We start from the raw sequence: 23,598 nt of genomic DNA on the forward strand, positions 1-23,598 counted from the left end.
AGAAATTTATATGTAGAACATAACTAGAAAGTTAGTTCTTGTATGTTCTTGTTATGAACAAGATAAAATGAAGAATTAAACTAATAGGTTTGATTCTTGATAACTAGTAAGTAAGTAACAACAAATATGTAAACAACTACAACAAATAACAACAATCAAAGACAAGTGATGATGATGATTATGTGTGCCTTATATTTTGGTTTTTATAAGAAAAAGAGGAGAAGAAAGTGTTCATAATACTTACAAGTATTTGAGAGAAAAAAGAGAAAAAAAAGTTGAGAGAATTTGTGAAGTGAGTTTGTGTGTGAAAAGTGAAGTGAATGAAGTAGTGAATAAGTGTTTCAAAAAAAACGAAATGTGAGCTCTCCTTGACCACTTCTTGGCTGTTAGTTTTCAAGGGATAGGGGGAAAGGTTTTGTCCACTAAATCATACATGTAATTGTTGTTAAAAGTTGGTTATAAGATGGCCTTGCATGGGAACTAGGTGTAAGGAGCTTGTAACTTGATTCCATAAGCCTAATCAATTTAGTTAAGTTTGAAAGTAATACTTACATAATAAAATGGGCTAACTAGTCCATTAAAGAGGTAGGGTGGGCCATTAAGTCCATTAACACTAATAAAAGCCCAAGTTCTAGTAGTTAACAATTAAATCCAACAAAGCCCAAGTAATTAACTAATAACCTTAGTTAATTAAAATGATTAATAAAACTTAATCATGAATGTAAATAATATTCTAAAAATATTATTCGTGAAAGTTTCGTGTGTCACAAAGACGTTTCAGGCATTCAAATTTAATCGCGGTAACAAGTAATGTATATAAACAATACATTCATTAATCACAAGTATTAATAATAATAATTATTAATTAAACGTTGGGAAAACCAGGATCGTTACATTACCCACCTGTTAAAGAAAATTTCGTTCCGAAATTTTAAGGAGTGACCAACAATGGTACCGTATTCGAATAAGAAGGGGCGTATCAAAGTTCCGTGAGACTCGTGGCTCAGAAGTAAGTTATCTACCTTGAAAGGTACTTCGGCGTATGAAAGTAAGAATAGGCATCTGCCGTTAATTAAGTCTCTTGTCCTAAGTGATCAACAAATTGATTTCGTTTTCGATTAACCTGAGTATGTCATCTGAATGTATATTCATAAAAGGAAAGATGGTGTGTTTAGCCTTACAGGCATCTTCGGTAAGTTGGATGCGTGAAATGCATCATGAATGATTCTAAGCTCATCTAAAACATCGAGCGCATATGTCGTAATACAAAGCTGACAGGTAGGATGGAAAACATGGTGATCACAACCACGCGATTTGATGTCTGGATAGTGATAGCCACGGATTTTTCTAAACCCCTTAATTTCGGAAGGAGGCCATAGGCATAAGGAACCCGCTATTTAAGAATGTTTCAGTTGAATAAGTGAATTGAAATTTTAGCTAAAAGTGACCAATCGGACTTGTAAGCCATGTTTATTTAGTATCTTCAGGACGGTCTGAACGAACAATGAGGAATATCACCTAGTTTACCATACTGCAGGTGAACCTATCCTTGGATGATATGAAAACACAGTTCCGTAATGTAACTTCATCCTTTCAGTTACATGTTGAAGTTAGGGTTAACGTTAACTAGAGCAACATACAGTTGCAACCAATGAAGGAAGGAACATATGAAGTATCCATATCAGTGTCGTAAATATTTTAAGCAGTCTCTTCCCAAAAGGGATAACGAGATTCATAGGTTCTCAAAGTATCTTATATTACATTTCCAAAAGAAAGTCGCACGAAAGGCGTGAGAGTGAACTCTTCGAGTGGTTCGTTCTGAATTTATCTGTGTACTTAAGGGGACGAGCGGATGAGAAGATACATGAACTGTTGGTCCTACAGAATGATTTATTCTGAGTGAAAAGAATCTCCAAAATGATTCTTGTATCTCAACATACTGATTCATAGAGATGATGTTTACGAGGGTGTTGCGTTTAGCCGTGAAATTTTGAGAGTAGAAATTCACCTAGTGCTTTTTCTATAATGAGGTGACCACTGAGTGTACTCTGGAAAACTGATTTATCGGACCGAGTTTTTATCATGTCTAACTTTAAAAAGAACATTTTATGGGTGCAAAGATTTTCTAACTAATTTTATAAAACCGCCATCCAAAGTGGCTCAAGAGTTTTTAACAAAGATCTTAATAGTAAATTTCATCTCCAACTGAGGGTGAGAAAAAGTGTGATCCATACATGGTGTAATCTAATACGAAAACCTTTATTAAAATCAACTAACGGAGTTTTGAAAAACAAAACCTTTAAATGTTTGTTGTGACAACGTAAACGGAACGAAGTTCCTAGTAAATTTAGAAGTAGATACAACGTGTACCATTTTGCACAAAACTGTTTGACTTAAGTTGAATAATTCGGTAAAGGAGTGGATTTTTTTTTTTATAATTTGAAGATATAACTTAGTATCAAAATAAGTAAGTATAAATTTATGTATGTATGATTTTATAAATTGTATAAGTGATAGAAAGGTTTTTAGATCTCGTGAGGACCGCACAAATAAACAACGGGTAAAAATTTTGATAAACATGGTTTTTCGTATTTCAAAGGTTACGAGTTGGAGAAAAAAAAAATTTGAGTGGAAAATCTTTGAATCATCGGGTGACCTGTTACTAGGTAATGAAAACTAATGACATAAATGTAGTTTTGGTAATTATCAGAACACAAGTCTTTGGGCCAAAAATATTCACGTGCGAAGCCGTTGCTAAAAAGTGAGGTACGAAGGATAGAGCACGAGGATGAGAAGTTAATTGCTTCTTGAATTTACAAAGTGCCAAACAGGTTATGACTAGTATTAAAGTCGGAATAATGATGGTATTAATACCACTAAATGAGAATCCCTTGGAATGAGTCAGGTCCTAGTGCTATGTAAGAACAAGCATTGTTCCAACAGGTGTGGTGAAATAAATCCATGGGGTAACGCAATAGTTTTGAATGGTTTAAGTGTTAGCGGATGCCCGAAGGCCTTGCATGACGTGGCAGGATTGTCTTCAACACGTACACACATGAATCTCTCGATTTTGACGGTTGTAAAGTCTTCACGATGACTTAGGTACGAATGAGCAACGGAGAATTTTATATAGCAAGCAACGAAAATTTTTATAGAAATTGTTTAAGGTGACAATATATGGAGAGAAACGAAGTTTTAGTAAACTAGGGTTATGTACAACCCGTACCATTCAAAGTAAAATATATTTTGAACAAAAGATTTGATTTGTAAGAGTGAAAGTAAAATTTTACATGTATTTGTCAAAGGTAAGTAATCATTTACTTTATTTTATATAACGTATATGATTTCAAAATTTGCGCGAATGGCGAACAAAATATATTTATTTTTATAAAGCTCTGAGAGGATATCACAGTAAAATAATGTGTGTAAGATTTTGGCAAACAAAATTTTCATATTTCGGAGGTTACAAGTTGGAAAAGATTGATGAGAATCGAGTAAAAGACTTTTGAAAATTTCGAGTGATATTTGAGGTAATAAAAACCATTGAATTTATATGCGATTGACGACTATTAGTAGGGCATAAGTCCTTTGACCAAAAAAAAATGCTTAAGTGTGAAGTTGTTGCTTATAAGTGAGATACGAATGAGAGAGTATGAGGATGAGAATGAACCACCCATTGATTTTTGGAACATTTCGAATTGTTATGACTAATATCGAAGTAAAAAGGATGGTGGTGTGGTTATCATTGAATAAGAAATTTGTCGTAATAAGTTAGGATTTAGAGTTGCGTAAGAATGAGTATCAAATGAGATTCTTGGGTAATCCTCAATATAGAATTTGAATTGCTGAAGTGACGGGATACAATTTCCTTTAAGTATCGTTGTGCAAGTTTGTCCATTGTATCGGTTTCTTTCATGGCTAGAAAGTGTGCAGTTTTGGCGAGACGGTCAATAATAACCCAGATGATGTCCTAACCGCATACCATCTCTGGTAGTTAATGATGAATTTCTTCCCATTTCCATTGTGGGATTTCGGGTTGTTGTCATGTAACTAATAAGGTTCAGTTTTCGGGCTACATCTCTCCCCATAATAGTTTCACCATTCTTGCGAGGTATACAAATAAAATTTTCCCATTATAAATAAATTCCGCTTTCATCCTTGAAGGTCAGTTCGTTCCAACTATTTCATCAAAGCTTCCTAGCTCGATGAGTATTAGGTTAATCTTAAAGTTCATCCCAAATCAAATCTTACTGTACTACTGTGAAAAATTCTATCAATCTTCTCAAATAACATATGCCTGTACGTAGGTAACTAATCCTTTTCAACTACTACATTAAAACTCCCAAGTTTGGTTAATATGAGGTCATCTCCAAATGACCCACCTGTTAATCTTAAAGTACTACCTTAAATTATTCCTCTATCTTCCTCAGTTTACCATTTGCTTGTGTCCTATAGAATACTTAATTCCCATGGTTGTTGATGGTTTATTATTCATGATAATGCTAAGATTCTTAGATGTAAGGTTTCTATCATTCTAGTATTAAACAACTCCGAAATAATAAAACGTTGTGCCGAAACGTACCCTAACAAGAATCAGGATCCATGCAAGTTTCCATAATGATTTCTTTATCGCAGGTGAGTTTAAAGTTTTTCCTATATGAGAACTTTCTCTTTAAATGTCCAGGGTGTCGATATTTATAACAGATTTTCGGGTTATCAGTTCTGCAATCAAAGCCCTTCTTGTATAGTATCTGGGCTACGTGGTTATTCCTTCCCTATCTTTAACAGACTATAATGCGTATGCTCAAATGATCCCTGCCAAAATTTTCCCTGGATCACCCCATATTCCTCATGTAGTAACATTGGAACTTCTGCATAATTTACTTCAATATAATCACGCTGGCCTGGCATCATTATATTGTACTAAATCGTACGTTCATTCCAATATCACTTCACATGGTCAATGTAACGCGATCACTTCAAGTTCTACTCAATTTCATCTAACGGTGCTTTACCTGTGTTGTCTCAAAATGGAATCGACATAACTAATCTCACAGTTTCTCGATGTGGGTGCGTAGGTTCCGTAGATCATGTATTAATGCCTAAGTGTCCCGAAGTTTCTTCAAAGGTTCGGATTCAGGTAACGTCGTTAGATTCCTTTCTAGAAATTCAATTTAGGTCTCGTGTTGAGTTGTACGTGTAGCAAGTAGTGATACGACATGTCTCGAGGTAACTCCCAAGTCTTTGGGTATGGCTGAGCATCAGTAGAAGTCACTATGACCTTGTTAAAGGGAATGCCTTCCCGACTTCTCTAATGTCTAGGAGTTTTAGGGACCTAAGTCCAGAAGTGTCGTTAGATCGTCGAGCAGTGGTAAAGAATGAAAGAGTTAAGTAACGGTCATGAAAGCGTACAGGGTATGTATCAACTGAACAATCTTCTAGATTGCGTGAAGAAATGTTTCGATCTCTGGAACGGTGGAACAGTAGTAACAGGTGGATTACACTACTAGTTCTTAGGGTTAGACGAGTGGGAAAGTAGTTCAGGAAAACATCTGAACCGGGAAGGATAACTTCTCCAAGTCGGTATAGCGGATAGTAGACAGGTAGCAAGAGCGTAATCAAGCATAACAACTACAGCAGCCTAGATTGTTTACAGCAGCACGTAGCATGGCAATAGTAACAGTATCATACCGAGGTAACATGCTAAGGGCAGATAGTAGCATGCAGTAATATAACACAGTAGCATGCAATCGAAAGTAGTTAATATCATGCAATAGTGTAAACAAGTAGCAGTATACGATATATAGCAGTAAAAGCAAGTAGCAATATGCAGTAAGTTCAGCGGAAGCAAGTAAACTAGCAAGTTGTAGATTAGTCATATTAGTGAATCCTACTCGGGTCGGTCTTAGACTCACTAATTGTGATGACCCGAAAATTTCTGACCAAATTTAAACTTAATCTTTGTATGATTAACATTTTCGACACGATAAGCAAAGTCTGTAAAACTGAATCTCAAAATTTTTGAACTACTTTTATATATTTAAATACCCTTCGGTTATTTTCGACGATTCGAGAACAATTATATGTAAATAGATACATATATACTATAACATGAAAAGGTAACAATGTATTAATTGTTTGATACCGTACATTAAACTTATTGGTTTAAATATCTATTTGAATGTATATGATAAGTTGAAATATTTATTATTAAAATTTATTTATAAATAACTTCCAATGCGTATTTAAAAACTGATTTATGTATATTAAAAAGATATATACATATATATAATAAACGATAGTAACATTCGTTTATTGATTCAATTGATATTTAGATAAGTTAACTAAAGCGTTTAAGATGAACCAGTTAAACACTAATTTGTTACAGTGTTTTCAAATTGCCACATTACTCAAAATGCTACAGTGTTTTCGAAAATCACTATTTGCTACAGTGAATTGCTACAGTAAAATTTGACTTTGCTACAGTAACTTTGCTACAGTAAAATGCTATTATAAAAATGTATTTTAACAAATAGCGAGACGATGATTTATAGAAGTAAATGACCAAAACACTCGAAAGTTTAAGATACACTTTGAGTGATATAATTAAGGGATAATTTAAGGCTATTGATAAGGCTAAAAAGGAACATATATTTCATAGCATTATCCCCCAAGAAAGACAGGATTTTAGTTGTAATTGTTCCATATTCAAGTAATATTCGTTTATATTTAATAAGTGCGAAGACAAAAGGCGAAAACGAAGAATTGAAAACGGAAAGGTCCAAAATGCTCAAATGTACAAGATACAATTAAAAAAGCTCAAATTATTGATGAAGAACGTCTAAAAATGACAAGAGTACAAGTTGCGGAACGCAAAGTACACGATATAAAATAGTACGCAAGGACGTCTGAAAATCCGGAACCGGGACCCGAGTCAAGAAGAAACGCCCGACGCAACGGACCAAAAATATCTAGTCTACTATGCACAAGAATAAAATATAATATATAAATAATTATATTAATTATTTATATATTTATATTTATTTTATATTATGTCGACAAGCTAGGAGCCAAAACAATGTGAGCTGTCCCTGGTCCTCATGCGAGTCGCATGGCCAGAAGGCCATTTCCATGCGAGTCGCATGACTCCAGATTTCAGGCCAGGTTCTATAAATTGCAACATTTTCTGCCGAATAAAGAAAAAAAAAACACACACATACATATTACTCCGTATTTATTTTATTTATTATTTATATTATTATTATTATTATTATTATTATTATTAATAAGATTATTATTAATCTTATTATTTTTTTTTTATTATTAGTGTTATTATTTTTGCGATACAAAAATAATAATGTACATCAAATATTACGACGGAGTGCGCTCCAAGTAATTTTCAAAATGAGTTTTCGAGCAAGCTAGAGCTAAGGAAATTATGGGTTATTGCCAAGGAGGTTATGGGTAATGTTCGGGGGTATTTTTTTGTGAATCAAACCTCGTGTTTATCATCTCCGATGCATCTACGTGCTTTCCTACAATATTGTATATCAATATTTAACTGTGAGTTCATTTGATTCCCTTTTACTCTTTATATTTTTGGGACTGAGAATACATGCGCAGTTTTATAAACTGTTTTACTAAATGGATACAAATACTAAAACTGATTTTGTGTGAGTTTCATAAGATCCCGTTTTACTCTCTACATTTTTGGGCTGAGAATACATGCAAATGCTTTATTAACCGATATACAATATTTATATGTGTGAGTTATAGTCTCCCTTTTTAAATACTTTAAATATTTTTGGGCTGAGAATACATGCAATTTATTTTAAACGCAATAAGACACAAGTACATACAAAATTCTACACTGAGTTAAACCGAAAATCCCTTAGCTTTGGTAACTAGTAGCTGCCAGTACATAGGATATGGACGGGTGGGCGCGAGTAGTAGTATATGGATCCATAGGGCTTGACATCCCCGTCCGAGCTAGAGCACTAGCCTTTTAACGGACGTATGCTATTTGAGAAGCGTACACGTTGGTTTGCGTGTATTATTAAGATGATTATACAAAGGGTACAAATTATATAAATGTTAAAGTTTAGTTACCAGGGTGCTCAATTTTGTAGAACCGATTGATAAACGTTTCGGATGAAACAACTGAAATCTTGTGATCCACCTTTTATGTAAAACCTATTGATAAACGTTTTAAATAAAACAACTGAACTTTTGTAATCCACATTGATATACGGATTATGTGTAATATTAAAACTATGAACTCACCAACCTTTGTGTTGACACTTGAAGCATGTTTATTCTCAGGATTCTAGAAGTCTTCCGCTGTTTGCTTATACGTGATACAAGATATGTGCTTGGAGTCATACATGCTATATACAAGAAACTTGCATTCACCAAACCATTACCATGTATCTTATTTTGACTGTATTGTCAACAGATGTATTATTGTAAACCATTAAATGGTGATTGTCTATACGTAGAAATCATCAGATGTTAAAAACCTGGAATTTATATATTCATTTATGAAATACCTTTTCAAACGAATACAATGTTACAAAATGTATCACATAGAGGTCAAATACCTCGCAATGAAATCAATGAATGACGTGTTCGTCCATATGGATTTGGAGCGATCGTCACACTAATGCAACCTAATTCCCTACAACCAATGCTCTGATATCAAATGTGATGCCCCGTACTAAATCATCATGTACGGACCATCAACAACAGGATCATTACAAGGTTAAGTACTATATGCGATTTCAAAAAGAGTTTGCATTCATAATAAAAGGTGACGTCGTAACTAACGTCAATTGTTCTACATCAAAAGTATGCTTCACTAAGTAGAAGCAATTAATAAGTGTATGTGACCCCAATGGTCATTACAAATCATCGTTTCGAAAGTACTAAAGTTTGAATGCAAAAGTAAGCGTTCATGCAGTGACATCTCTAAATCAGCGGGTGTCTACAGCAAGACTAGTATAACAGCGGAAGCAACCTTAAGCACCTGAGAAAAACATGCTTAAAAACGTCAACACAAAGGTTGGTGAGCTATAGTTTAAGTATAACAGTATGTAAGGTAGGCCACGAGATTTCAGTGCTACAAAGAGCGTTTCAAAACAGTAATCCAAATCAGTATGATAAAGTATATGTTTAACCGTGGGCACTCGGTAACTAACTTAACGTTTATAACCCCCTGAAAGTACACTTGGCGAGTGCGTATATTTACGAAGTATTAAACACTTGTTAAATGCTAGCGCGACTAGCCCGAGTGGGGATGTCAAACCCTATGGATCCATATCTAAGATTCGCGTTCACCGGTTCAAAAACCAATGACTAAACGTTACCGAGCTAAAGGGAATGTTTATGCCGTTGTATAACCCACACATATATAAGTTTAAGTACTCGTGCCTAGTATGTAGAACGTAAAATGCGCATGTATTCTCAGTTCCCAAAATAGTTAAAGTAAAAAGGGAATGCTATAACTCACAATGATAAAGTAGCGGTAAAGTATGACTCGAAAAGTAAGCAAGTAAAGAAGGTTGTCCAAACGGGTCCTCAACCTAAGTCAAATAGTACTAAGTCAGTAAATCATCCGAATAGGTTTAAAAGTATGTAAATAAGGTCTTAAATGTAAATAAGGTCTTAAAGGTCATCATCATTCATCATCAAACAAAAGGTGTAAAGTAAGTTTCGTTCATGAAAAGAGTTTAAAACAAAGGCTGAGTTCGGTCAGTCACCACGGCCTCTATACCTACTGAAATAAGGTGAGACCAGTGGCCATGGCTCCGTATATGAGTCCTTTAGTTGTGGTAAAAATTACAGAAGCAAAATCGTCTTCGTTTGACCGTGGTGACGGTCTAAGTGCGAGTAGGTCAGAATTTTCAGCACAACGTTAAATGGACATAGTGACGATCGGAGGGCCATAAATCCTAAACCGTAACTCGGATTAAAACGAGTCCTATATGAAAAATTATCTACTTGAACAGAGATATCTGAAAATTATAATTACAGTAGCCCAGGTCGTACGGGTCAGACACAGAAACAGTAGAACAGTAGGGTCAGTAGGTTCCGGTGATTCTTGGTGCTCGATGCTTATCATGGTTCTCATCCTTGATGCATATAGCTTCAAGTGTACAAATCGTTGATGTGTTTGCATCATTTTCACCAAGGTTTGACCATCATAACCCAAGTGTAAGTCTAAGACATGAAGCACAACTCACTTAAGTGTTGCAAGTGTTTTGATGAACCAAAGTTACATCAAAGTCTTAGATCTAACACATACATGAACTTTAAAACTAATATTAAGTTACAACTTGAAAATAAACTTATAAAATCAAGATCTTAAGTTGTAGAACATAGTTCTTAGTTTGATCTTGAAGATCCAAGACTCAAAAGTCTAGATCTAACATAAGTGTACAAAGTTATAATTAAAGAAAGCTTACTTACATGTTCTTGAACTTTTAAAGTTAACTTTTAGTTCAAGATTAATGAGATCAAGGTTAACTAGTAACACTTGACCAATAACAACCAACAAACATGAAATTAAAGTGCGTAACATGAAGTAATAAACTAAGTAAACAAGTAACTAGGTCATGGGTTGTTCATATTTTAAAGATTCAAACCAAAGTTTGATCTTTAAGAAAGTAAACTTGAAGTTTACTTCATGAATCACAAGTAATGATTTTCAACACATGAACTTACAATCTTTCAAGAAATTTATATGTAGAACATAACTAGAAAGTTAGTTCTTGTATGTTCTTGTTATGAACAAGATAAAATGAAGAATTAAACTAATAGGTTTGATTCTTGATAACTAGTAAGTAAGTAACAACAAATATGTAAACAACTACAACAAATAACAACAATCAAAGACAAGTGATGATGATGATTATGTGTGCCTTATATTTCGGTTTTTATAAGAAAAAGAAGAGAAGAAAGTGTTCATAATACTTACAAGTATTTGAGAGAAAAAAGAGAAAAAAAAGTTGAGAGAATTTGTGAAGTGAGTTTGTGTGTGAAAAGTGAAGTGAATGAAGTAGTGAATAAGTGTTTCAAAAAAAAAAAAGAAATGTGAGCTCTCCTTGACCACTTCTTGGCCGTTAGTTTTCAAGGGATAGGGGGAAAGGTTTTGTCCACTAAATCATACATGTAATTGTTGTTAAAATTTGGTTATAAGATGGCCTTGCATGGGAACTAGGTGTAAGGAGCTTGTAACTTGATTCCATAAGCCTAATCAATTTAGTTAAGTTTGAAAGTAATACTTACATAATAAAATGGGCTAACTAGTCCATTAAAGAGGTAGGGTGGGCTCTTAAGTCCATTAACACTAATAAAAGCCCAAGTTCTAGTAGTTAACAATTAAATCCAACAAAGCCCAAGTAATTAACTAATAACCTTAGTTAATTAAAATGATTAATAAAACTTAATCATAAATGTAAATAATATTCTAAAAATATTATTCGTGAATGTGTCACAAAGACGTTTCAGGCATTCAAATTTAATCGCGGTAACAAGTAAATGTATATAAACAATACATTCATTAATCACAAGTATTAATAATAATAATTATTAATTAAACGTTGAGAAAACCAGGGTCGTTACAGAAGGAGGATCCCGGAATGATAAGGGATATTCTTATATGTATCTAGTTAATGTCGGTTACCAGGTGTTCACCATATGAATGATTATTTTTGTCTCTATGCATGGGACGTATATTTATGAGAACTGGAAATGAAATTCTTGTGGTCTATTAAAATGATGGAAATAAATGATTATGATAAACTAATGAACTCACCAACCTTTTGGTTGACACTTTAAAACATGTTTATTCTCAGGTGTTAAAGAAATCTTCCGCTGTGCATTTGCTCATTTTAAAGATATTACTTGGAGTCTTTCATAGCATATTTCGAAGAACGTTGCATTCGAGTCATTGATTTCATCAAAGATTATTATTAAATCAATTTATAGTTGGATAGTGGATATTATGAAATGGTATGCATGCCTGTCAATTTTCAATGTAAAGAAAGTTTGTCTTTTAAAAACGAATGCAATGTTTGTAAAATGTATCATATAGAGGTCAAATACCTCGCAATGTAATCAACTATTGTGAATCGTTTATAATGTATATGAACGGGTCCTTTCAGCGTAAAACATAAAATGCATGTATTCTCATCCCAAAATATTTGTAGAGTTTAAAAATGGGACTATATACTCACGGTAGTAAAAGTATATTAATAATAAGTTTTTAACTTATTAAAAATATAGCCGTCGTCCTTGGATTCACGAACCTATAATAATAATAACGATTCAGATAATAATACATGTGAACAAAATTAATATAGCAAGTTCATATCATATATTCAATCACATGTGATTGTTTAAGTTTATATTTTCAATCATATGTGATTATTTAAGTTTATATTTTCAATCACATGTGATTATTTAAGTTGTCAAGTTTAGTAGTCCAAAATAGTCCGAAAAGTCCAACAGTCCAATAATCGGTATATATATATATATATATATATATATATATATATATATATATATATATATATATATATATATATATATATATATATATAATCTTAGAATTACCCTACGGCGTATTGTGTACGTATTGTCTTGCATCAATCCAGAGACGTATTGTATACGTATTATCTTAGAATTAACTAAGACGTATTGTGTACGTATTGTCTTAGGATTTATCAAAACGTATTGTGCACGTATTGTCATGGAACGTACCAAGATTATTATATATATACAATCTCGAAATTAATCAAGATTATAATATTTTGTTATACTAATGATAACATGTCCAAATATATATAGGATATAGGAAAAGTTAACAAGGATATAGTTAATATAGTTTTTATAATATAAATTTCGTCCATACCACGTTAATTTTAGCAGATTTTGTTTTGCTCGCCAAATATTCATTACAACTCCGTTTAAAGTGAATCAAATTGCTAAGAATTTCTTAAGAAGTCAATTTTACAAAACTAATTCGAAAAGTTCATCCCAAGTAGTAATTTTTAGAGCTTTACCCTCTTTTTGTGTCGGTGGACAGATTTGGAAAAATCCCGGCATCCACCCAATATATGATTTTTGATAAAATACTTCCACTTTGTCTAAAATCATAAAAAAATACTGGAAGTCTTATTTACATATATTAACATATTTCCAAAGTCTTAGCCTCGAACTCAAAGTCTAAGATAGGTTTTTAATTCCCAACCCAAAACAGCTCGCTTTTTACTGAATGGAGATTAAAGGATATATGTTAAGATTCAAGGTGTTCTTCATATGTACAAGTTATAAGTTCTTATATTAACTTAATATAACATCATAATACATATAAATAAGTGTTATTAGAGTTAAGTTAGAAAGATTAGATTAGTTTTACAAACAAGTTTAGAATCAACTAAACTATGTTCTAGTTTATAAACTCTTATATAGATATCTATAAACATATGAATTGAACAAGAGTTGAAGTAGAGTTTTTACCTCAAGTTTAGAATGTAAAGTTGCTAGAAAGAAGTAGCAGAACAAAACTTGAGAGAGTTCTTGCAAGTGTGTGTGAAAATTAGAAGTAAAATTTGGAAAATAAATGTGTAAAAGTGAGTTAGAAATGGTGCTTATTTATATGCTTGAAAATTTGGCTTTTAGTGAAAATATCTAAGATAAGTTAAAATATATTAAGTCATGGATGACATATTAAATTGAATAGGTCATGGATGACATATTACACAAATAATTGCAGATTTCTATTGGTATATACCAATAGTAAATACTTCTAGAAGCTGTGTATAATACGGGTAAAAATACCGTATGAATGCGAGTAGAATTCTTGAGAAAATTGAACAGAAATACGAGTATAGCTATCCTTTATATGTATTGGTATATTATAAGTGTATTCAATACTTGTAAGGATGTATTTACACTCGTAATACATTATATGTATATACATTTTAACATAAGTTAATTACGTCGTTTAAATAGTAACATATATATTGTTCAAAAACTCTTTAAATTAGTAGTATGAAAATATATATACAATACTTTGTTAATATACTTAATGAGATATTTAATTATCATATTTTCAAGTTAAATACATATAAATCCATATAAATCCATATATATACACAATAATTAAACAATTAAATCAAGTTATGACGTTCGTGAATCGTCGGAATAAAAGGGTGAACAAAAGCTTGTGTAAAACTCTTTCCGGAGGTTCAAGATTTATTAAAAATTCATTGCTTATCAAGTCGGAATTATATAAAGATTAAGTTTAAATTTGGTCGGAAATTTCCGGGTCGTCACAGTATGTGCATCTAATACGTTTATATGTGTCTATACTTGTCTATCGTTATTTTGGTGTAATATTGCTTGCGCCTTCCATGAGCTCCGTACGGCACACTCAGGTATACATCGCTTTCTGTTTTTAGTATTGTTTCAGTTCTGGCCGGAGGTCCACCGGAAGCAATCTCTCTACTCTCGAGTACAGAGAGGGACGACTTTCTTCGAACACGGGTCCTGCCTGTGGATGGAGAAATGACTTCTCTTCTACTATAGGGTAGAGGTAGGATTGTCTACATCTCACCTCCCCCATACCTCGCACTTGCGGGATTGGGTATTGTTGTTGTTGTTGTTGTTGTAGTAGTAGTAGTAATAATAATAATAATAATAATAATAATAATAATAATAATAATAATAACATTAAAAAACTGAAATTGACATATTATATAACAGTGAAGGGGCTGAATAATTGTGGTTTTGTTTGAATATTTTGTTTTTGTTTTTGTCATCTTAAATCAAATATGGGTGTTAGTGAATAGTGGGTGCTAAACATTAGTTGGCCACGCTTTTGTTTTTGTTTTTTTATTCATAATAATAACATATATTGCAAATTGGTAATGAGATTTTTTATTTTTATTTTTATTTTTTGTCTTTAATAATAAAAATTATATAAAGACGGTTATATATATATTACTTATATTGTAGTTTCAAATTTTAAATTTTTGTAACTATAGACTCTTTTTGATTTTTTTAACGATAAATTTTTTTTCTAACACCACTTTGGGATCATTAAGGGGGACTAAATCACCTACACATTCATATTTGCATAACCCGTCTCGAACTATTGCCCATGAAAAAATCTGGCCTAATCCGAGAACATGAACGGTAGAACATTGTAGATAAAGTTGTTATTTACTATTGTTTAACAATTACTCCATATTATTTTGTGCTAACAATTTAAAGTAATTATATGGATTTGATTAGTTAAATTATGAAAAACTAAATTATGTAAATTTGGTGCATTTGACAGTGTTTTCTTTAACACAGTACAAAATATTTTAAATGAAAACATATAATTTTGTATACCAATAACTCTATAACCATTATGCTAGCCGCAATGTGCTTTGGCCTAAAGAAGCAGGCCTTGTCCCTTTTCGCACGAACAGAGACATGTAAATTGCACCATACAAATCCCACCAAACTTTAATCCCAATTGAAAAAAATGAAAAAACTTTAAACCACCACCGTTGCCATGAACGGAAACTGAAACACCGGAAATTTAGAGATTTCGGTTTGTATACCAGATCCGATGGTGGGTCGTTTGTACACAGGTTGTGGGTTTCGATTTCCACCGGTAGCTTTTCGACTTTCAGTGTTCTAGATCTGAACAACAGATATGACGATGGCGTACAGGTTGTGGTTTCGATTCATATTTATTTTTGAATACTTCTTTGAGATTATGAACTCATAAACCTTTAGACATGAGTTTTTTTATTATTTTTTTATTTTTTATATCCATTCTTATCACTTTGGGCTCGATTTCTCAATTTGTACAGCTTTAATTTCCAAAAGAGATGACGATGGCTTACAAATGTACAACTCTAATTTGCATAATGTACAAATTAGGATGTTTGATTTTGATCATTTCATTTTAATTTGATTTCATTTGAATTTGATAAGTGGTGTTTGATTTTGAATTGGTTATTGAATGATTAGGATTTATATTTGTTGTTAGAGATGAAGGAGAGATGGGGATGAAGATGAAAGTGTAAGACGAAAGAAAGGGAAAAGGTAAACCGACGAAAGTACCCTCACCTGTCACGCAAATGAAACCACTTAACGGACTCACATTAACGTGCGTCCATAGGCGGAGCCATTATTATATATAATAAATTTTTTATTTATAATAGGTGTCTAGGTCCATCAAAGCGTCTTCCTCAATTGGCTCATATTACAATTAAGTTCACATGAACAATATCAACAACTTAATTAAGTAAAAAATAACCGAATTCAGTTTTAATTTAAGTCTATAAGTCCATTTTAATTTAAGTTTTTTAATTCCCTTTAAGTCCATTATCACATTTGTCTAATTAAATTGCTGGCATCTCCATCACTCCTTGCGAAACTCATTTGCGACTCAATTGTGCTAACTGCTAAGGTTAGGTTTTTTTTTTCTTTCCACTTTATGTTCAACGAATCAACCCTATTTACTATATAAACTTATATTAATATTAACTATTATGATAATGATAACTAGTATGATTAAGATTGTATTTATTTTTGTAATCAATGTAGCTTTTTGTATAATACGTAGTACTATTATTTTTGTAAGTCGTATGGTTTATTTATTTATAACGGATATCGTTGTTATTTCACAAGAAAATTTCTTATTACTATATTTAATTACTACATAATGCCACCCTCAACGTTAAATCCTGGCTCCGCCACTGCGTGCGTCAGATGTAGTGACTAACCTCGGGACGAGTGTAGTTGGGTGACCAATAACGTCAAAAATAAACATAAGGCAAACATTAGGGACCAATCACACACTTTTTTCTATATGAATATATTAGTTTGACTTTTGACATAGTTTAGATCGGAGGTATCATTTTTTACAGTATAAATAAGTAACATTCTAGCCTAATATAATCAAATTAACAAGTTTTCTTTAAGTCAAAGTTTTAAAATACATACACTACAAAGTACTACTGATATGGTCTTCCCATTCTTGTCTGTTGAAGGAGTCCTAATGCTTACTCTTCTACCATTTATGAACCGAGTTGTGTGTGACGCTAGTGCCGCTACAGATCAAGAAGCCTTATTGGCAATTATATCCAAGTTTACAAAAGCACCCGAAGACGTCTTTAAATCTTGGAATGATTCTATTCCTTTATGTCAGTGGCAAGGGGTAACATGTGGTCTTCGACACCAAAGAGTTACCATATTAAATATATCAGGAGCAGGTGTGGTAGGTTCGTTATCTCCTTATATTGGCAACCTTAGCTTCCTCAGGTACATTATTGTTGACAATAATCTACTTAATGGAAATATCCCTCCTGAAATAGGCAACTTATTTCGATTACAAGTGTTATCCCTTGTTAATAATTCGTTCACAGGACAGATCCCGGCTAACATATCAAGTTGCTCGAAACTATATTTCATTAATCTATCTTATAACTTGCTATCCGGAAAAATTCCAACTTTTATAGGTTCTCTAGAGATGCTCACAAATTTATTCTTGTCTAAGAATAATTTAACTGGCGGGATTCCACAATTTCTTGGCAATCTCACATCTCTTGAACAACTCTCTCTATCTTTGAATCCATTAGGTGGGACCATTCCAGATTCCTTAAATCAGTTGAAAAACTTAAGAAAATTTGATATTGGTGAAAATCAACTCGTCGGAACTCTTCCGTCATTTTTGTTTAACCTTTCAATGTTAGACCAATTAAGTGTTACAGAAAATCGTCTTCGTGGTAGTCTACCCTCCAACTTATGCTTGAATCAGCCCCATCTTCAGATGCTAGAGTTGTCTTCCAATCACTTGGATGGAATAATTCCACGCTCAGTATCAAATTGTTCAGAGTTAAAGACACTTGGTATTTCTTATAATAATCTCACAGGGGATTTAGATATAGCTTTTGACAAGCTACAATATCTTACTTACCTATATCTTGGTAATAACAAATTCGGAAATAAGAGTATTAATGGCATGAAGTTTTTGGATTCTTTGTCCAACTGCAGCAATTTGGAAGCACTTGAAGTTAGTATCAATAATTTAGGTGGGGTGTTACCGGACTCTCTTGGGAATTTGTCATCCAATTTATGGTTACTATGGCTTGATAGAAACTATATTACAGGTAGCATCCCTTCGTCTATAGGTAATTTGTTCGGCCTAATTTCACTGAATCTAGGTTCAAACAACTTGATAGGAAGTATGCCCCGTAAGCATTGGTCAGATTGAAAACATGGTCGATATGCGTCTTGATGTAAATTATCTCCTTGGGATGATTCCAAACTCTATAGGAAACATGTCACGTCTTACTTCTGTAGATTTAAGTTCGAACAAGCTCATAGGCAGTATACCCTCAACTATAGGAAGATGCAAAATGTTAACACTTATAGAATTTAGTGCAAATAACCTAAGCGGACGTTTACCCGACGAGCTATTCCAACTCTCTATGCTTTCCATGCTAGATCTGAGTCAAAACAAATTTTCTGGAGTACTTCCAATAGAAATTGGCAACCTAAAAGTCCTAAAATATCTTATTTTATCCAGCAACTACTTTTCGGGTGAGCTTCCAAGTAATATTGGTAGCTACGTAACCCTTGATACTTTAGACCTCTCAAGAAATAACTTATCTGGACTCATTCCAACATCTTTGCAGCAACTTCCCCTTGTGAATCTTAATCTTTCATACAACAACTTTGATGGAGAAGTACCTGTTAAAGGTATTTTCGCTTACCCAAGCGCAATATCCCTTGGTGGGAATAACATGATTTGTGGGGGTATACCCGAGCTCAACTTACCCAAATGCAAAAGCACCAATAGCAAATCCAAAAGAAGTAGAAATAATCATTTGATTCGTATTGTTCTTGTGATTTCGTTGTCTTCCATTGTTGGAAGTTTAGCTTTGGTGTCGTTTGTATTCATTAGTATAAAAACGAGAACAGAAAAGCCATCAGAATCACTACTCGTTAAATCTTTGGAAAGGATAACATATGAAAGACTTTTCAACGCGACCGAAGGGTTCTCGTCGAAGAATTTGATCGGTAAAGGTGGTTTTGCATCGGTTTACAAAGGAGGTTTTGATGAAGATGGATTGATAGTGGCAATTAAGGTACTAAACCTTCAACGGAAAGGAGGTATCAAGAGTTTTATGGCCGAGTGTGATGCCTTGAGACATATTCGTCATCGCAACCTTGTGAAGGTCCTCACTTCTTGCTCAAGTGTTGATTATCAAAACAACGATTTCAAAGCTTTAGTTTATGAATTCATGCCAAATGGGAGTATCGATAGTTGGTTGTATTCAACGAACTCTCTGTTAGATCTAGCTCAAAGAATCAACATTCTCAAAGATGTGGCTTGTGCTCTTGAATATCTACATTGTCACTGTGAAAATGTTGTTGTTCATTGTGATTTGAAGCCAAGCAACATCTTATTAGATGGTGATATGGTTGCTCACATTGGAGATTTTGGCCTTGCTAAAATTCTTTCTCTTGAAGAAGTTACTAATGAAAACAATAGTAGCTCGAGTGTTATAAGAGGAACCATTGGATATGCACCTCCAGGTAAATTAACTATTAAGATGTGTTTGATTGCCTCTCAATTAAATGATTGAGTCCCGAATGCTTAATCATTCATCATTCAGCGCGATTGTATGTAACCTCTGAATTACATATGGTGCTGAATGAAACGAAAATATGTGTTGATTCATAGGTGAAATCATCTATTAACCATTACGCACCGCCATTTTATTTATTTATTTAAATTTAATTATATATCTTATGTCATACAAGTAACTCCATGTGTTGCAGAATACGGAGTTGGAAATGAAGTGTCAGCTAGCGGAGACATATATAGCTACGGGATCGTGTTATTGGAGATGTTGATAAGGAAAAAGCCTATTGATCCAATGTTTCGTGAAGGTCTAAGTTTGCATTCCTATGCTAGGACTGCCTTGAAAAATGGCAATGTACTTCAGATTATTGATCCGGTGCTTCTACATGAGAATGTAAATGAAAACAGTTTGATTTCATTAATGGACATCGGAGTACAATGTTCTTCTCAGAATCCAAAAGATCGAATGGATATTGGGACTATTGTTCACGAGCTATTATCGGTAATGGATATCAGTTAATCGGATATTGATGTGTTGAATGTTCACAATGCAAGTGGTGCGACAATAAAAAAGTGGTGCAACAAAAAATTAAATGCTAGTGTGTTTTGAAGTTATTTTAATTTGTATTATATTATATTATATTATATTACATAATAGAAATCAATATAAATATATGTTTCTGTCCTAAACTACATCAACATGCTTTACAGGGATCACTTATTCTAAAACTTAACCTAGCTAGTGTTACATTGAGTTTTACACAAAATCATGTTGTTCGTGAGATTGAAAGATTATATGTCAAGTTTATTCTCTAAATATCAGTGTTTAATTAACTTAGTTTAAATTAAATAATTATTCTTTTACACACTTTGACATATGTTATGGTTAATATACACTGCTTTGTGGCGTGAGCCGCAGTGACATGTTACAGTTACATTTTCACACTACAAATTAAGTTAAATAATAAATTGCACTTTGACATATGTTATGGTTAATACCATATCAAATGAGTATGAAACTGTCGTTAACTTACCACAGCTTAAGAAGTTGCACATGTTTTCAAGCACAAGTGCTTACAATTTCAAGATCAAGTCTGCAACTTTATATAAGTTAATAGTCATACATTGCCTTGATGCAACTTTGCTTCAGTTATTGCATAGTTAATGTCTTAGTGTGGTTGGTATAGCTTTCTGTAAACCCATTCAAGGAGTTGAAATAATAAATTTGGGCCAGCTTTGTAAGTAATATGCCGTCATTGGAATTTTGTTATTGGCTGGTATTATCTTCAGGTATTTAATCTTTGTTTTTCATTAGATGTGTTTGAGCAAGTGAACTTTTCTTTCATATCATCTTCCATATCTTTCATTGGTAACTTAATATCTTACTTTCACCATCATAGTTTTCTATTGCAGAAAAAATTCCCATGTGGCTTCCACACCCTGCTAGTAGTTTAATGTCTCTAAGCTTACAAAATTTCAAATATGGTGATCTGTTTCAACTTCAAGGTGTTATATGTAGGCTTCGGAACTCACCTAACTTAGGACAACTCAATGTGAATAATCAGGTAAAGAGTGCTAAACATTTTCTCTTGTGTTTTTATGTTGGGTGCGCTACTGCGCTTATATAGTAATTTAATGTAGGTTCTTTTAATACAGTCAGTCTCACTTTTAATGTATTTCCAGGATCTTCCAAAGATGCATTTGGATGTGAAACCATCATTAACTTATTTGGAAGCTTTTGACTGTTTGGACCGGACAATGAACCAATTGAGAACTATAAACATCTTCTGTGTAGAAAGATCAAGAGCCTTGTTGCTCTTTATAAAGCTTTTACTTGTTCATTCTCCCACTTCTGAAAAGATATCAATCCAACACCGTGCAACTGTTGATGCTCATGAAAAGTACAACTTCGCTAAGGATGTTACGCGGTTTCCACGAGCTTCCACAAAAGCAGAGCTTCTTTTCTTGGATCCGTAACCACAATTCATTAATAAATTTAGTTACATTGCACTTCATTTGTATTCCAATTATATGCATTTTATATTTATATGTCGTTTTCCACTTTTTCCACTTTCCATGATTTGTATGATGTGGGACATGACAATTAATTAATAAAATTAGAAAAAGTTGGTCAATGCAGGATTCTAGTTCTCTGTGTAAAATGTTTTGATAAAGTCAATTATTGTTAAGAAATGAGTTTTGGTTTACAATAATCGAAAACTGACTCTTGCAGTTTCACATTGTTCAAGGGTCCTTTAACAAGTTCAAACTGGTTTGTTTCATTGTTTGCTTGTTGGGCCGTGCTAGTAAAACCAGTAACCTGGTTTTTGCTTAAAGTGTTCAAAAGGCTAGCTAGTCGGTCCGACTTAATAAAAATGAGATCAAACACATAAGTTGATTTTAAACAACTATTTCATGCGTTGATTTGTTTGAATAAAAGGAAAATTGGTCAAAAAGATTCCCCCATCTCCGAGAACGTGTAACAATATGCCCCTAAAGTTTCGTAATTGCAATAATGCCCCCTGACCACGCATCACGCACCACGCATACATGCGTATAACTTGGTGTGTGATACGTGTTAATGAGATTTTCATCAAGACTGCATAACTTCTGGCGTAACACACCTTCTTTCCTGATGTTACACGCATCACACACAGACCAAAAAAGCACCATGCGTGTTGGTCTGTGCGTAATTGCAATAATGTCAAGATTTTTCGGATTTTCAAGATCGGATTTTATGTCTTTAAAAGAGTGCCCTATGCAGAACAAAACAAGAAAAGAACTTCATTTAAACTTAATAATAAGACACGCTCAAAATGGAAGATGATTGGGATTTTCTTGCAAATAACACCACCACCACCACCCCCTTCCCCCGCCACCACTACTGCCGCCAATTCTAGAATGTCATCATGAGTACATTGAACTTTGATACAATATTCCAGGTCTGGGTATTCGCGAGTCTGCTCTTCGTCGAAGAAGCCAGGGTGAATTTAACGAGGTTGAACATCCGAGGTCAACCCAAGAATATATAAGGCAAGTGATTAAAGAGGCAACATTTGATTATAGCTTTGTACAACTTCCGTGAATTTTGGCGTCAAAATGGGCATATCTTAATTGTGGTAATAATAATAATTAACCGTGTCTTGTTTTTCAATTGTACATTAAAGTTAAATTATATATAAGGTAGCATAGCAAACGTATTTTATTTAAATACACTTTATGAAATCGGGTTTCTGTTTTATTGTGAAGGGGACTTGAATTTAGGAGCAATATCTGGTTGTCTGAAAAAGGGCAAAATCGATAAGATTGTTGTTGTTATCAAGTCTTGTGTTCTAAATGAGTTGGGTGATCTATCAATATTGTTAAAAGTAAGATCCTCAATATGCTATGACTCTCTTTTAATTATGCGTTATTAATATCTGGTTATTTATATGCTACTATAATATTTAGGATACTACATGTTCTATAAAAGGAACTATTCATCACAAAATCACTAACGAGGTTAAGGGTGTATGCGTTGGATGTGTTTTGCTACTTCAAGATGCTTTTGTATTTGAGCATCGATATATCGATTATCATTTCCTTAACATTACTAAGAAGAACTTGGTAAATGTATACTACAAAGTGTGACGACCCGAAAATTTCCGACCAAATTTAAACTTAATCTTTAGATGATTTCGACACAATGACCAAAGTCTGTAATGTTGATTATCAGAATTTTGAATTAAGTACATGGATTCATTTATACCTTTGACTATTCCCGACGATTCACGAACCATTGTTGTAAATAAAGATAATTATGAATATAAAAATAAATGTAAATATATAAATAATAATTGAAAGTAATATAATATAATAAAATCAAAAATGTAAAATAAGATACAAAATAAATAAGTGTAATTTAAAGTGAATCTATATATATATATACATGTGATTTTATG

At 33.1% G+C, this 23,598-nt stretch overlaps 1 protein-coding gene and 1 pseudogene across 1 annotated transcript; both read left to right on the forward strand.

Annotated features, from left to right (window-relative positions):
• Window positions 1-16,594: 16,594 nt before the first annotated feature.
• On the forward strand, window positions 16,595-20,337 carry LOC139876396 (uncharacterized; annotated as a pseudogene).
• Window positions 20,338-20,904: 567 nt separating this feature from the next.
• Window positions 20,905-21,634, forward strand: LOC139875119 (uncharacterized). Its single transcript, XM_071862482.1, has 3 exons — window positions 20,905-20,947; window positions 21,071-21,222; window positions 21,341-21,634. The coding sequence occupies exons 1-3, from the start codon at window positions 20,905-20,907 to the stop codon at window positions 21,632-21,634; spliced, it is 489 nt and encodes a 162-aa protein (XP_071718583.1).
• Window positions 21,635-23,598: the final 1,964 nt, after the last annotated feature.

Source organism: Rutidosis leptorrhynchoides, chromosome 11 (assembly GCF_046630445.1).
Source record: "Rutidosis leptorrhynchoides isolate AG116_Rl617_1_P2 chromosome 11, CSIRO_AGI_Rlap_v1, whole genome shotgun sequence".
Classification (NCBI taxonomy): Eukaryota; Viridiplantae; Streptophyta; class Magnoliopsida; order Asterales; family Asteraceae; genus Rutidosis; species Rutidosis leptorrhynchoides.

Coding starts and splice junctions, on each gene's coding strand:
- LOC139875119 (XM_071862482.1), top strand. CDS start 20,905: ATGCCGTCATTGGAATTTTGTTATTGGCTGGTATTATCTTCAG. Junction 20,948..21,070: donor TTGGCTGGTATTATCTTCAG/GTATTTAATCTT, acceptor TTTCTATTGCAG/AAAAAATTCCCATGTGGCTT. Junction 21,223..21,340: donor AACTCAATGTGAATAATCAG/GTAAAGAGTGCT, acceptor ATGTATTTCCAG/GATCTTCCAAAGATGCATTT.